This window comes from Thalassophryne amazonica, chromosome 1 (assembly GCF_902500255.1).
Source record: "Thalassophryne amazonica chromosome 1, fThaAma1.1, whole genome shotgun sequence".
In the NCBI taxonomy this organism is placed as follows: Eukaryota; Metazoa; Chordata; class Actinopteri; order Batrachoidiformes; family Batrachoididae; genus Thalassophryne; species Thalassophryne amazonica.
Window position 1 is genome coordinate 37,980,162 of NC_047103.1, and position 12,982 is coordinate 37,993,143.

Sequence of the window (12,982 nt, forward strand, 5' to 3'; positions counted from 1 at the left end):
ATAACATATCACTGAAAATTGTGGTCTCACAATTGTACTTACCTAGAACAGACATCTTTCAAGACAAGTTTGTTCCACTGACCAAAGTCAAAGGTCAATATCACACCAACAACAGCTGTTAAAATCAAAAACAACTTTTGTGGTCACAGTTAATGTCTAGTCTACTTGAAATTTGAAGTGACCATATTAGACCTCAGGGAAAGTAAGTCTCTAGTTGGACAATATCATCAGGGTTGACCTTCATACCGAGCACCAAATGTCAATGTTGATCTTCCCGAAGGTCAAAAGCAAAACTTATAGAAACCACATTGAATACTATGTCATTATATGAGCGAAGCAGGCACGGACCGGCATGAAGCTTGCTCATGGTACAGGGAGTTACAAACAGGAAGTGCCATATTTTGAGTCTACAGTGAAACAGAAAATGTCAAATGTTGAAAAATTCCTGGCATGGGAGGAGCTAGAGTGGAGACCAGGGTTGCATTGGACTCCCCTGAAATGTGATTGGACACAGATGATTGACATGTCATGGCACCGCACGTCTGGTTGAAAAGAGCTGCATCTTGAAATCAGTGACACATATTGACTTCTGGGCCCCTGCAGCTGGTGTTTGGTACCACAAAAAGTTCTAATCTACCTTAGTAGAAGAAGAAAAATGTTTGACTCACGGATTCCAAATGACATCAAAGTTATATTGGTGAGTAAAAGACCGTATTTTATGCCAGAAATGAGGTCCATGTTGTAAAAAGCTGCATTTCTCCTTTAATTCGGGTTGTCTTATATATACGTGGTTTTCCAGTGATTTTTAAATGAGCAAACATCTGTTGATTCATGAGATATAATGTGAACATGCTCAGGCTGAAAGAAATACAGGTGATTTACTCCTCTCTCCTCTGTTCTGTATAACCTGTTCTGTGTAACCTCTTAATTTTGCTCTCTGAAGGACTTATTTTTAAATAACCTCTTAATTTTGCTCTCGGAAGGACTTATTTTTAAATAACCTCTTAATTTTGCTGTCTGAGTGACATATCAGTGACACAACTAAATGAGAAGGCATGTGAGAGTTAAAAAAAGAAAAATGCTTAAAAACCGGATCACCCGGAGGAAACCCACGCAAACACGGGGAGAAGATGCAAACTCCACAAAGAAAGGCTACAGGTGGGAATTGAACCCATGACCTTCTCGCTGTGAGGCAAATTTCTATATATATATATATATATATATATATATATATATATATATATATATATATATATATATATATATATATATATGTGTGTGTGTGTGTGTGTGTGTGTGTGTGTGTGTGTGTGTGTGTGTGTGTGTGTGTTCTAGTAGTCAGGAGAATAGTTGGGGGTCTGGGGGTGAAGCACCCCAGAAGCTGAAGTTTTTAGCCATGTTAATGCTCCCCAGAAGCATTTACTCAAAAAAGTCTGAAGGACCTAAATGACCTAAATGGTGAGATGCTGAAGAGCTTCACTTGTTCATATACATACATACATATACATACAACCCCAATTCCAATGAAGTTGGGACATTGTGTAAAATGTAAATAAAACAGAATAGAATGATTTGCAAATCCTCTTCAACCAATATTCATATTCATATTAATACACCACAAAGACAAGATATTTAATGTTCAAACTGATAAACTTTATTGTTTTTGTGCAAATATTTACTCATTTTGAAATGGATGCCTGTAACACGTTTCATAAAAGCTGGGACAGTGGTATGTTTACCACTGTGTTACATCACCTTTCCTTCTAACAACACTCAATAAGTGTTTGGGAACTGAGGACACTAATTGTTGAAGCTTTGTAGGTGGACTTCTTTACCATTCTTGCTTGATGTATGACTTCAGTTGTTCAACAGTCCGGGGTCTCTGTTGTCGTATTTTGCGCTTCATAATGCGCCACACATTTTCAATGGGCGAGAGGTCTGGACTGCAGGCAAGCCAGTCTAGTGCCCGAACTCTTTTACTACGAAGCCACGCTGTTGTAACACGTGCAGAATGTGGCTTGGCATTGTCTTGCTGAAATAAGCAGGGACGTCCCTGAAAAAGATGTTGCTTGGATGGCAGCATGTGTTGCTCCAAAACCTGGGTGTACCTTTCAGCATTGATGGTGCCATCACAGATGTGTAAGTTGCCCATGTCACAGGTCCTAACACACCCCCATACCATCACAGATGCTGTCTTTTGAACTTTGTGCTGGTAACAATCTGGATGGTCTTTTTCCTCTTTTGTCCGGAGGACACAACGTCCATGATTTCCAAAAACAATTTGAAATGTGGACTCATCAGACCACAGCACACTTTTCCACTTTGCATCTTCCATTTCAAATGAGCTTGGACCCAGAGAAGGCGGTGGCATTTCTGGATGTTGTTGATGTGTGGCTTTCGCTTTGTATGGTAGAGTTTTAACTTGCACTTTTAGATGTAGCGACAAACTGTGTTAACTGACAATGGTTTTCTGAAGTGTTCCTGAGCCCACGCAGTAAGATCCTTCACACAATGATGTTGGTTTTTAATGCAGTGCCGCCTGAGGGACTGAAGGTCACGGGCATTCAAGTGTTGGTTTTCTGCCTTGCCGCTTACGTGTAGAAAGTTCTCCAGATTCTCTGAATTTTCTGATTATATTATGGACTGTAGATGATGGAATCCATAAATTCCTTGCAATTGAATGTTGAGAAACATTGTTCTTAAACTGCTGGACTATTTTTTTCATGCAGTTGTTCACAAAGTGGTGATCCTCACCCCATCTTTGCTTGTGAACGGCTGAGCCTTTTGGGGATGCTCCTTTTATACCCAATCATGACACTCACCTGTTTACAATTAACCTGTTCACCTGTGGAATGTTCCAAACATGTGTTCTTTGAGCATTCATCAACTTTACCAGTCTTTTGTTGCCTTTTTTTTTTTATGTGTTTGTTTATGTGTTTTCTTCAGTCTTCTGGTTGCGCAACAACATGGAACAGATGCAGCAAGTATGTCCCTTTAGGGCTACCGTATCAACATGTATCGCGCGTGTTTCTTGGGACATGATGTAGCACACAGGTGCCTCAGCATAGAAGACTCCAATGGTTGGACAAGGCCAAGGGCCCATGTTTCACCTGACTGTGGCAGATAGATGATTGCTTTTAGGTGTTGGAGATGAACTAGTTGTCTGCCTGGGTGGTTGCCATTCAGGACCAAAGGTGCTTCTGTATTGTGGTAGATGCAACATTACACGGCACCGACCATGCTCCCAGACCTGACTGAACCAGATAACAAAAACAAAGAAGACATGCTTTTCTGTAAGGATTTATTGGCAGGATTCCACTTTTAAAAAAATCACACTTTTCTGACATTTAAATTTATGAGAACAAGATGACAAGGACAAATCAGTTGACCACAACTGTTATTTTGAGTAAAATGTTGTGCCACCAAAGATTCGACATGTTGCTGAATCCACACAGAACAGAAACTTATCAAGCAAACGTGTTTGAGAGGGGGTTAATTGCTATTTTAACCCTGTGGAAATGGACTGGATAATGTGACTGTCTTCATATTCAGTTCTTTATGGAATAACACTCACTCATCAACACTTTCTGTTTCACATCCCGCCCATTTACCATCTCTCCCACTCGTCTCTGTCGATAAAAAAGATCCACTGAATAGTTTGACCTTCACGTCTTCTCACATCCTCTACAGTATTAGTGCCGTCATTTTCACACCTCTCACAAACAATCCTCCGTGGACCTGAAGCCAAGACCGACACTTCAACAACAACAACAACAACAACAACAACAACAAAACCATGAAAAATCCAATCATCAGAGATTAATTATGATCAACACTTTCTGAATTGCTGCTTGATCATCTTCAAGGCCCGCCCACAATAAATCCAGCATTGGCTGAAGTTTAACTGCTCAATATGAAACTCGGACAAACGAAAACACTGCAGTGAGATTTTTTTTAATGCCTCAGTTTGGCTGATGAAAGCAGAGCGATGCTTTCTATTAGAGCAGAGGAACATAAAGTGATAATGCTCAGCCGCGGGGATGCTGGGTCACTAAAACAAAGCAAAGACAATCTAATGCCAGGTACAGTGCATCGGAAAGGTATTCACGGTGCTTCACTTTTTCCACATTTTGTTATGTTACAATGTTATTCCAAAATAGAGTAATTTTATTTTTTTCCCCTCAAACTTCTACACACAACACCCCATAATGACAACATGAAAGAAGTTATTTTGAAAGTTTGCAAATTTATTAAAAATAAAAAAACAAGAAATTACGTGTACATAATTATTCAAACCCTTTGCTCAACACTTTGTTGATGCACCTTTGGCAGCAATTACAGCCTCAAGTCTTCTTATGATGTCTTATATGATGCCACAAGCTTGGCCCACCTATCTTTGGGCAGTTTTTCCCATTCCTTTTTGCAATACCTCTCAAGCTCCATCAGGTTGAATGGGGAGTGTCGGTGCACAGCCATTTTCAGATCTCTACTGAGATGTTCAATCGGAGTCAGGTCTGGGCTGTAGCTGGGCCACTGAAGAACATTCACAGAGGTGTCCTGAAGCCACTCCTTTGATATCTTGGCTGTGTGCTTAGGGTCATTGTCCTGCTTAAAGATGAACTGTCGCCACAGTCTGAGGTCAAGAGCGCTCTGGAGCAGGTTTTCATCCAGGATGTCTCTGTACATTACTGCATTCATCTTTCCTTCAATCTTGACTAGTCTCCCAGTTCCTGCCACTGAAAAACATCCCCACAGCATGATGCTGCCACCACCATGCTTCACTGTAGGGATGGTGCCTGGTTTCCTCCAAATGTGACCCCTGGCATTCACGCCAAAGGGTTCAATCTTTGTCTCACCAAACGAGAGAATTTTGTTTCTCATGGTCTGAGAGTCCTTCAGGTGCCTTTTAACAAACTCCACGTGGGCTGCCATGTGCCTTTTACTAAGGAGTGGCTTCCGTCTGGCCACTCTACCATACAGGCCTGATTGGTGGATTGCTGCAGAGATGCTTGTCCTTCTGGAAGGTTCTTGGTCACCTCCCTGACTAAGGCCTTTCTAACCCGATTGCTCAGGTGTCTAGCTGTCGGAAGAGTCCTGGTGGATCTGAAGTTCTTCCATTCATGGATGATGGAGGCCATTGTGCTCATTGGGACCGTCAAAGCAGCAGAAATGTTTCTGTACCCTTGTGTCTTGAGACATTCCTGTCTTGGAGCTCTACAGGCAATTCCTTTGACTTATATGTAGACAGGTGTGCAAGTTTCCAAATCATGTCTAATCAACTGAATTTATCCCACGCTGGCTCCAGTTAAGGTGCAGAAACATCTCAAGGATGATCAGTGAAAACAGGATGCACCTGAGCTCAGTTTTGAGCTTCATGGCAAAGGCTGTGAATACTTATCTACATGTGATTTCTTAGTTTTGTTTTTATTTTTAATACATTTGCAAAAAATCTTTTTTCACATTGTCATTATGGAGACAGGTGTGTTATGAGGGAAAAAAAAAGAATTTTAGAATAAAGCTGTAACACAACAAAATGTGGAAAAAGTGCTGTGAATACTTTACGGATGCACTGTACAGTACGATTCACTGCGTTTCTGCCAACAAGTGTGTTTAAGTGTTTAGAAAAATGCACCGAGTCCACCGAATCGGGGGAAGAGTCGAGGAGTTCTTTTCTTTTTGGACTCGGCCTCCTTTAACCACAGTTTCTTCCTCTTGTTGTCAATGTGACCTACAGAAAAAAGAGAAAAAAATCTGAATTTGAGGGTCAGCAGACAGTAACACATATATATACATTATTGCAGCCATATTCTTTTTACATTACTAAAGTTGTTGTGATTTTTATTTTATCTTGAAGTCATTGTTGAGAGCCAAAGGGTAAAATAGGATGTATGAAACTGCTGACCTTTGGGTGGTGGAGCTGCATTCAGATGTCTGCATATTAAAGAGCTTATCTGCACTCAAATGCCTGCATTTTCAAGAACTTATCTTTGCACACAAGATGCCCGCTCTACTGTGTATAAATATGGTGATGTGATACTCTGTATTTTGACTTACTTTTGGTCTGCACACCAAATTGTAACTCCTTTTGCTAGCAAAATTCAACAAAGAATTTGATACCACAGCAGACCTTACCTGAGTCGCTTGTATTTATTTAAGGTTAAAGTAGTTAATTCAGTTTTTTTTTCCAACTAAAGTATGTTCTGGAGTATAATTTGTTTTTTTTGTTTGTTTGTTTGTTTTTTGTTTTAGTTTTTTTTGTTTGTTTTTGAGAGGTCCTATGACTTGTACTTTGGTGCAATTTGTATACCAAAAATCACATGTATTTTATTGTTATCAATAATAATAATAATAATAATAATAATAATAATAATAATAACTAGGACTGCAGGCAGTCATGAACGGGCCCTTGCATCCCCGTGCCACCGCCTCCCCAGGCCAGCACGATTTCAAGAGGGTCCACGTTGGACGACTTTTAGTCGTTGCCAAATGGTGCAAGAGATTTTTTTGTACGTCTATGCAAGTCACACGTGTACCAATTTTCATCTCCCTACTCCAAAAAAAAAAACAAACAAAAAAAACCTATGGGGAGGGGTTTTTGAAAGTTGCAAGGGGGCGCTATAGAGGCATTTTCCCCTGCCCATGGGCGATGCCCCATCACATGTAAGAGGTTGTCGTGCTTGACCTGTGTATCAATTTTCATGATGATATGACAAAATGAAAGCCATCAAAAGGAAGAACGTAATTTCATGGCAAAGGATCGATATTCAGCACGCCGCCACACGGACGCATAACTTGTAGCTTCATCGCGATCATCATGTACATTCACCAAGTTGTTCTGCATGTTTTAGAAGTGGAATGAAGTTGATGGGGTTAATTATGTGGCATCAGTACTTCTTAAAGTATAAATGGGATATTTCCTGTTACCACCGGGGTGCGCTATAAGTTAGGTGGGAAGTTAATATATGGGGATGTTCAGCACGGAGCACTCATCATGTCCAGTAAGTTTGAAGGATCTACGATGAAGTATGAGGGTGTGACAGCCATTCAAAGTGAAATGGCGTCCTCCGAAATGCTTGCCAAGGTTTGACAAACCCTAGCTGTCACGTTTTTTGACCAGAAATTCTTTTGATAACTTTTGATCAGCATGGGGTCATGATGATGTGTACCAGATTGTGTGGCCGACTTCCTGTTGACATTTCACCACGACGTTAACAGACTTTTTTGTGCATCCCAGCATGGTAAATGTGTACCAAATTTCATGAGGCTATGACAAAAAACAAAAAAAGAAAAAACAATGGGAGGGTCTTTTGAAAATTTTTAGGGGGCACCATTTCACTGTGAGCATGTGTGCGACCCCCAAAATATCGAATTTCGGATCCGGCTGAATCAATCAATCAATCAATTTTATTTATATAGCGCCAAATCACAACAAACAGTTGCCCCAAGGTGCTTTATATTGTAAGGCAAGGCCATACAATAATTACGTAAAAACCCCAACGGTCAAAACGACCCCCTGTGAGCAAGCACTTGGCGACAGTAGGAAGGAAAAACTCCATCTTAACAGGAAGAAACCCCCAGCAGAACCAGGCTCAGGGAGGGGCAGTCCTCTGCTGGGACTGGTTGGGGCTGAGGGAGAGAACCAGGAAAATGACATGCTGTGGAGGGGAGCAGAGATCAATCACTAATGATTAAATGCAGAGTGGTGCATACAGAGCAAAAAGAGAAAGAAACACTCAGTGCATCATGGGAACCCCCCAGCAGTCTACGTCTATAGCAGCATAACTAAGGGATGGTTCAGGGTCACCTGATCCAGCCCTAACTATAAGCTTTAGCAAAAAGGAAAGTTTTAAGCCTAATCTTAAAAGTAGAGAGGGTGTCTGTCTCCCTGATCTGAATTGGGAGCTGGTTCCAGAGGAGAGGAGCCTGAAAGCTGAAGGCTCTGCCTCCCATTCTACTCTACTGAATGACTTTGCAAAGTTTGGTGAGTTTTTGAGCATGGGAAAATGGCGAAATTGGGGCTTGAAAAGTGTAAAGAATATTAAATAATAATAATAAAAATGAGAGTTACGAATGTAACTACGGTTCTATGAATTCCGGATGACCGCCAGAGGGTGGTGCAGCACAGAGGTCGAGAATATATACCAACAAAGTCATGCCATTGGATGTGACCTGGGTGACGTCACTGGTTGTCTTTATATACCAGACACACCCAGCGCTCGCTTCTTTTCGGAATGAACTCGCAAGACTCTGAGTGACAAGCAACTCTGGCGGTCATCCAGAATTCATAGAACCGTAGTTACATTCGTAACTCTCATTCTATTTCATTCCTCCTGACCGCCAGAGGGCGGTGCTTTAGCACCTGGATGACTTAATACCAACAAGGTCACGAAGAGTCACACTCACCTCGCATCAGCAGTGGGGAGTGGAGGCAGACAACACTGCCGAAGTCACCGCAGGAGGAGCAGGCACATTCAGTCTGTAATAGCGGGCGAAGGTACAGGACGAAGCCCACGTAGCAGCAGCACAAATATCACTCAAAGGGACACTTCTCAGTGCAGCCCAGGAGGTGGACACCCCTCTGGTGGAATGGCACATAACCTTAGGAGGCTGAAGACCTCTGGACCTGTATACTTGTAAAATGGCATCCACGACCCAATGCGAGAGTCGCTGCTTTGAGACAGCACAGCCTCTTTTGTGATCACCGTAACACACAAACAGGGCATCCGTTTTCCGGATCCCGGCAGTCGCACTAATGTACTGCTTCAACATTTGGACAGGACACAGGGAACCTGAAACAGATAATCCTGGATCAGAATGCGGGGCATACACAGCCAAGGAAACTGGCTGGTTAACATGAAAGGCTGAAATTCTCTTGGGTAAAAAGGACAGATTAGGCCACAGCATAACCCCAGATCCGTCAGAATTCCATCGCAAACAGTCCCCATTGACTGACAGGGCATGGAGGTCTCCCACCCGCTTAGCCGAAGACAGTGCAAGTAGAAAGGCAGTCTTCTCTGACACCCATTTAAGATCAGCACTTTCAATTGGTTCGAAAGGGGATAAGCTTAAACCCTCCAGGACGAGAGGAAGGTTCCATGAAGGTACGCGTGCAAGCCTTGGAGGCCGCAAACGTAGAGCACCTTTCAAAAAACAACACACTAAGAGGTGTGAACCCACTGACCGGCCATCAACGTAGACGTGCCGGGCAGAGATTGCAGCAACATAAACCTTCAAGGTAGCGACAGAAAGTCCTTTCTCCAGCAGTTCTTGTAAATATTTGAGGAGAATAGGCACAGGGCAATGCTCCGGGTCTAACTTTTGGTTCTCACACCACCTCGCAAACAGCTTCCATCTGTTGTCATACAAAGCCCTGGTAGAAGCACCACATGAATTAAAGATAGTCTGAACAACAGCCTGGTCACAAGAACTTAACAAGGAGTCCGGCCCCTCAACGGCCACACATACAGTTGAAGGCATTCTGGGTGAGGGTGCCAAATCCTCCCCTGTAGCTGTGACACCAAATCCTTCCTCTCCGGGAGAGCCCAAGGTTCCCCCTCAAGGAGTTTGTAAATCATGGGAAACCAAATCCTCCCCGGCCAGAATGGAGCAACCAGCAGCACCCTGTGGCTGCTCTGATCTATCCTGTGCAGTGTCAACATCAGCAGCGGGAGAGGAGGGAAGGCATAAAGGAGGCAATCCAGCCACGGGTGAGCCAATGCATCCTGCCCCAGTGGGCTGTCTGGTTCCGAGAGGGAGTACCACCATGGGCCATGTGTCGAGGTGCTTGAAGCGAAAAGGTCCACTTCCGCTACACCATACTTCTGCCAGATCATTTGGACCACAATCAGGTTCAGTCTCCACTCTCCCGGTGGTGGTTTCTGTCTGGAGAGTAAATCTGCAGCGCTGTTCTGTACGCCGGGCAGATGAACTGCTCTGACACTTTGAAGGCGAGGCAACGCCCATAAGAGAAGCCTCCGAGTTTCTGCCAATGAGTGATTGGACCTGGTGCCCCCCTGATGGTTTATGTGATAGACTGTTGACGTGTTGTCTGACCGGACAAGAACATGTCTTCCTCTCAGGGCCGGGAGGAAATGCTTGAGAGCCAGTCGCACAGCGCGAAGCTCCAGCAAGTTTATGTGCTGGAGTCTCTCCTGAGGACTCCAGACACCCCTCACCATCCAGTGATTCCACACGGCTCCACAATCTTTGAGTGATGCATCTGTAACAACCACCTCTCGCGAGAAGGGACGGAACCTAGAGGGACACCCTGCAGATGAAGTCCACGTTCCCCCAGGGTCTGAGGTGCAGAAGGCACTGGTTGGAGAGTCGTACAAGCCTGTGCTGATGCAACGTTGAGTTGGGGCCTAGGTTGTTGATCCAAATCTGTAGGGAACATAAGAACAGAAGTCCCAAAGGTACCACTAGCGACATTGCAGTCAATTTGCCCATCAACCGGACCAGCAAACCAAAAGGCAGCGTCACAGCCCGTTGAATGTGTGAGATGAGACGAATTACATCGTCCACTCTCTGCTGGGATGGCGATGCAGTCATAGTCAGGGAATTGATGGCAATGCCAATGAAGATCGTTTGTTGACTGGGAACAAGAGAACTCTTTGCAAAGTTCACTCTGAGTCCTAAATGAGAGACATGGTTCAGTAGAAGAGCTGTGTCGTTGTGCGCCTGCTCCTGAGTCGGAGCGCAGACAAGCCAATCGTCTAAGTAGGGTAGGATTCTTAATCCAAGAGCTTGCAGTGGGGCTAGTGCTGCAGCCATACATCTGGTAAATGTACGAGGGGCGAGAGAGAGGCCGAAAGGAAGCACCCTGAACTGGTATGCCTGACCTTCGAAAGCAAAGCGCAGAAACTGCCTGTGACGAGGCGACACTGGCACATGGAAATAGGCATCTTTTAAGTCGACACTTGTGAACCAGTCTGCTGGTGTGATAGTTTGAAGGACGTCTACTGTGCGGAGCATGTGAAACTGCAGCACTTTGATATAATGATTCAGACATCGGAGATCGAGGATAAGACGAAAGCCGCCATCCTTATTTGGAACAAGGAAGTAAAGTGAATAGAACCCCCTGAGCTGGTCTGAACTGTGAACTGGCGCTATGGCCCCCTTCTCCAGGAGTTCCAAAATATCCCGTTGTAGGGCGGCAGACTGCACCGAGTTGGAAACAACAGTCATCCTCACCCCAATAAACTTTGGAGGATGACATCTGAACTGAATTCTGTAACCTTCGAACAAGGTTGAAATGACCCATGGGTCTTGAACATGAGCCTCCCAGTGGCTGAGTTGATTCCGTGAAAAACGGCTGGGGGCCAAACGTCAATGATTTGGGGTCCGCCCAACATCGGTGGAGCTCCTCGATATATGGTTGTGAAACTGGAACGTTGAACTCAGGCTTCTGAGTGACTTTGAAAAAGGCACTTGAAGCGGTGGTTTCCGCAGGGGGATTGTCGACCCCAAGCCTGGATAAAGCCAACTGAACAGCTTGCTTGACAAAGGATAGTCCAGGTCCGGTTTGCAGCAGGGACTCTGCCTCAGAGGTGTGAGAGCCCACTAATGAATGGCTTGGAGAAAGACCCCTCTCATCCTCATCCTCCACACAGTTTATATATTTGGCGCTATATAAAAAAATTGATTGATTGATTGACTGATATCACTTGTCATGTACAAGGAATCAGTCGCAGCAATAGACACGACATCTTCCTCCTGCTGAGTAACTATATTGGTCTGATCAGCCTCATTAGGGACAACAGGAACTGTCAGAAGCAAGGACTTAATCTGAGCAAACTCAGAAGTCAACGTTTCGACCTTTTCAGCTAAAGCATGGTCATGAGTAACCTTCTTAGCAGAAGGGGCTCCTGTATGTGGGCATTTACAGTGCTTTGGTTCCTTCCTGGGGCTGGAGGCCAAAGTCGCACTAGATATTCCACTTTCCAATGCCGCAAGTCTAGTAGATCTCTCTGCCAGTGGCATGCTGGCACAATTAAGGCAGGCATCGCCAGTCAGGGCTTCCCTCAGGTGTCCGATCCCAAGACACGAGGGGCAAAACATATGTCCATCATCTGGGCTCAAGGGAGCCAAACAGGTACTACAGCCATGCAACAAAGGTCCTGTCAACATTGTGGACTGCGTGCAGATGGCTAACGCAAGCCCTGATGGTTACAGATGGAAAGACAAAGCGTGAATCACACGCAGTGTAAATAGTAACACGAGGCACAGAGCGTGAAGCACTCACAGCCGTCGACTTGACACGAGGCACAGAGCGTGAAGCACTCACAGCCGCAGACTCGACACGAGGCATGGCGCGTGAAGCACTCCAGCCGCAGTCTCGGCACGAGGCACGGAGCGTGAAACACTCACATTGTAAAAGCTAATACAAGGGCCGAAACACTCACAGCCACAGTAATAACACGATGCACACAGCCGAAAAACTCACAGCCCAAGTGCTAAGTCACTTAGAGCAACGACGACAACACTAGCTGCTAGAGGAGCTGTTAAACTTAGCAAAATGGCGGCAGTGCAGACGAAATACTTCAAGGAGTGGAAAACACTCACGCCAAGCCCAACACAGTACACTATACTGGTTCTGATACACACACTACCACGTAGTTAATGGGGTTAGTGACACAACTAAACAAATAGCCAGCTTTCGTTGAAACAACACAGCTAATGTGCACAGAGGAAAATACCCAGCAGGGCAGTGGCAAAGGCGCGCACCCAGCGTTTAGGAAGGTGTACTCAGTTGTCCAGGTGGTTTCCATAGTAGAGAAGCTTGAATCTTCGACTGTCCAGTCCAGTCGAAGATTCGAGCTTCTCTACTAATAAAAAGCAGCATGATTTCAAGAGGGTCTTCATCGGATGACTTTTAGTCGTCGTTGCTCGGGCCCTAATAATAAACAGCACGATTTTAAGAGGATCCTTGTCAGAGGACTTGTAGTCATCGTTGCTTGTGACATAAAAATAAACAGCACGA

General features: G+C 44.4%; 1 protein-coding gene across 1 annotated transcript in view; it reads right to left on the reverse strand.

The window, feature by feature from the left end:
- Positions 1–3,287: 3,287 nt before the first annotated feature.
- The window catches only part of dnajb6b (DnaJ heat shock protein family (Hsp40) member B6b), an 87,880-nt gene continuing 78,185 nt past the window's right edge, over positions 3,288–12,982 (reverse strand). The window contains exons 10-11 of the mRNA XM_034168212.1: positions 5,572–5,728; positions 3,288–4,092 (exon numbers count right to left, since the gene is read on the reverse strand). Coding sequence (XP_034024103.1) covers positions 5,619–5,728 — 110 coding nt within the window. The 3' untranslated portion in view covers positions 3,288–4,092; positions 5,572–5,618. The remainder of the gene's footprint in view (positions 4,093–5,571; positions 5,729–12,982) is intronic.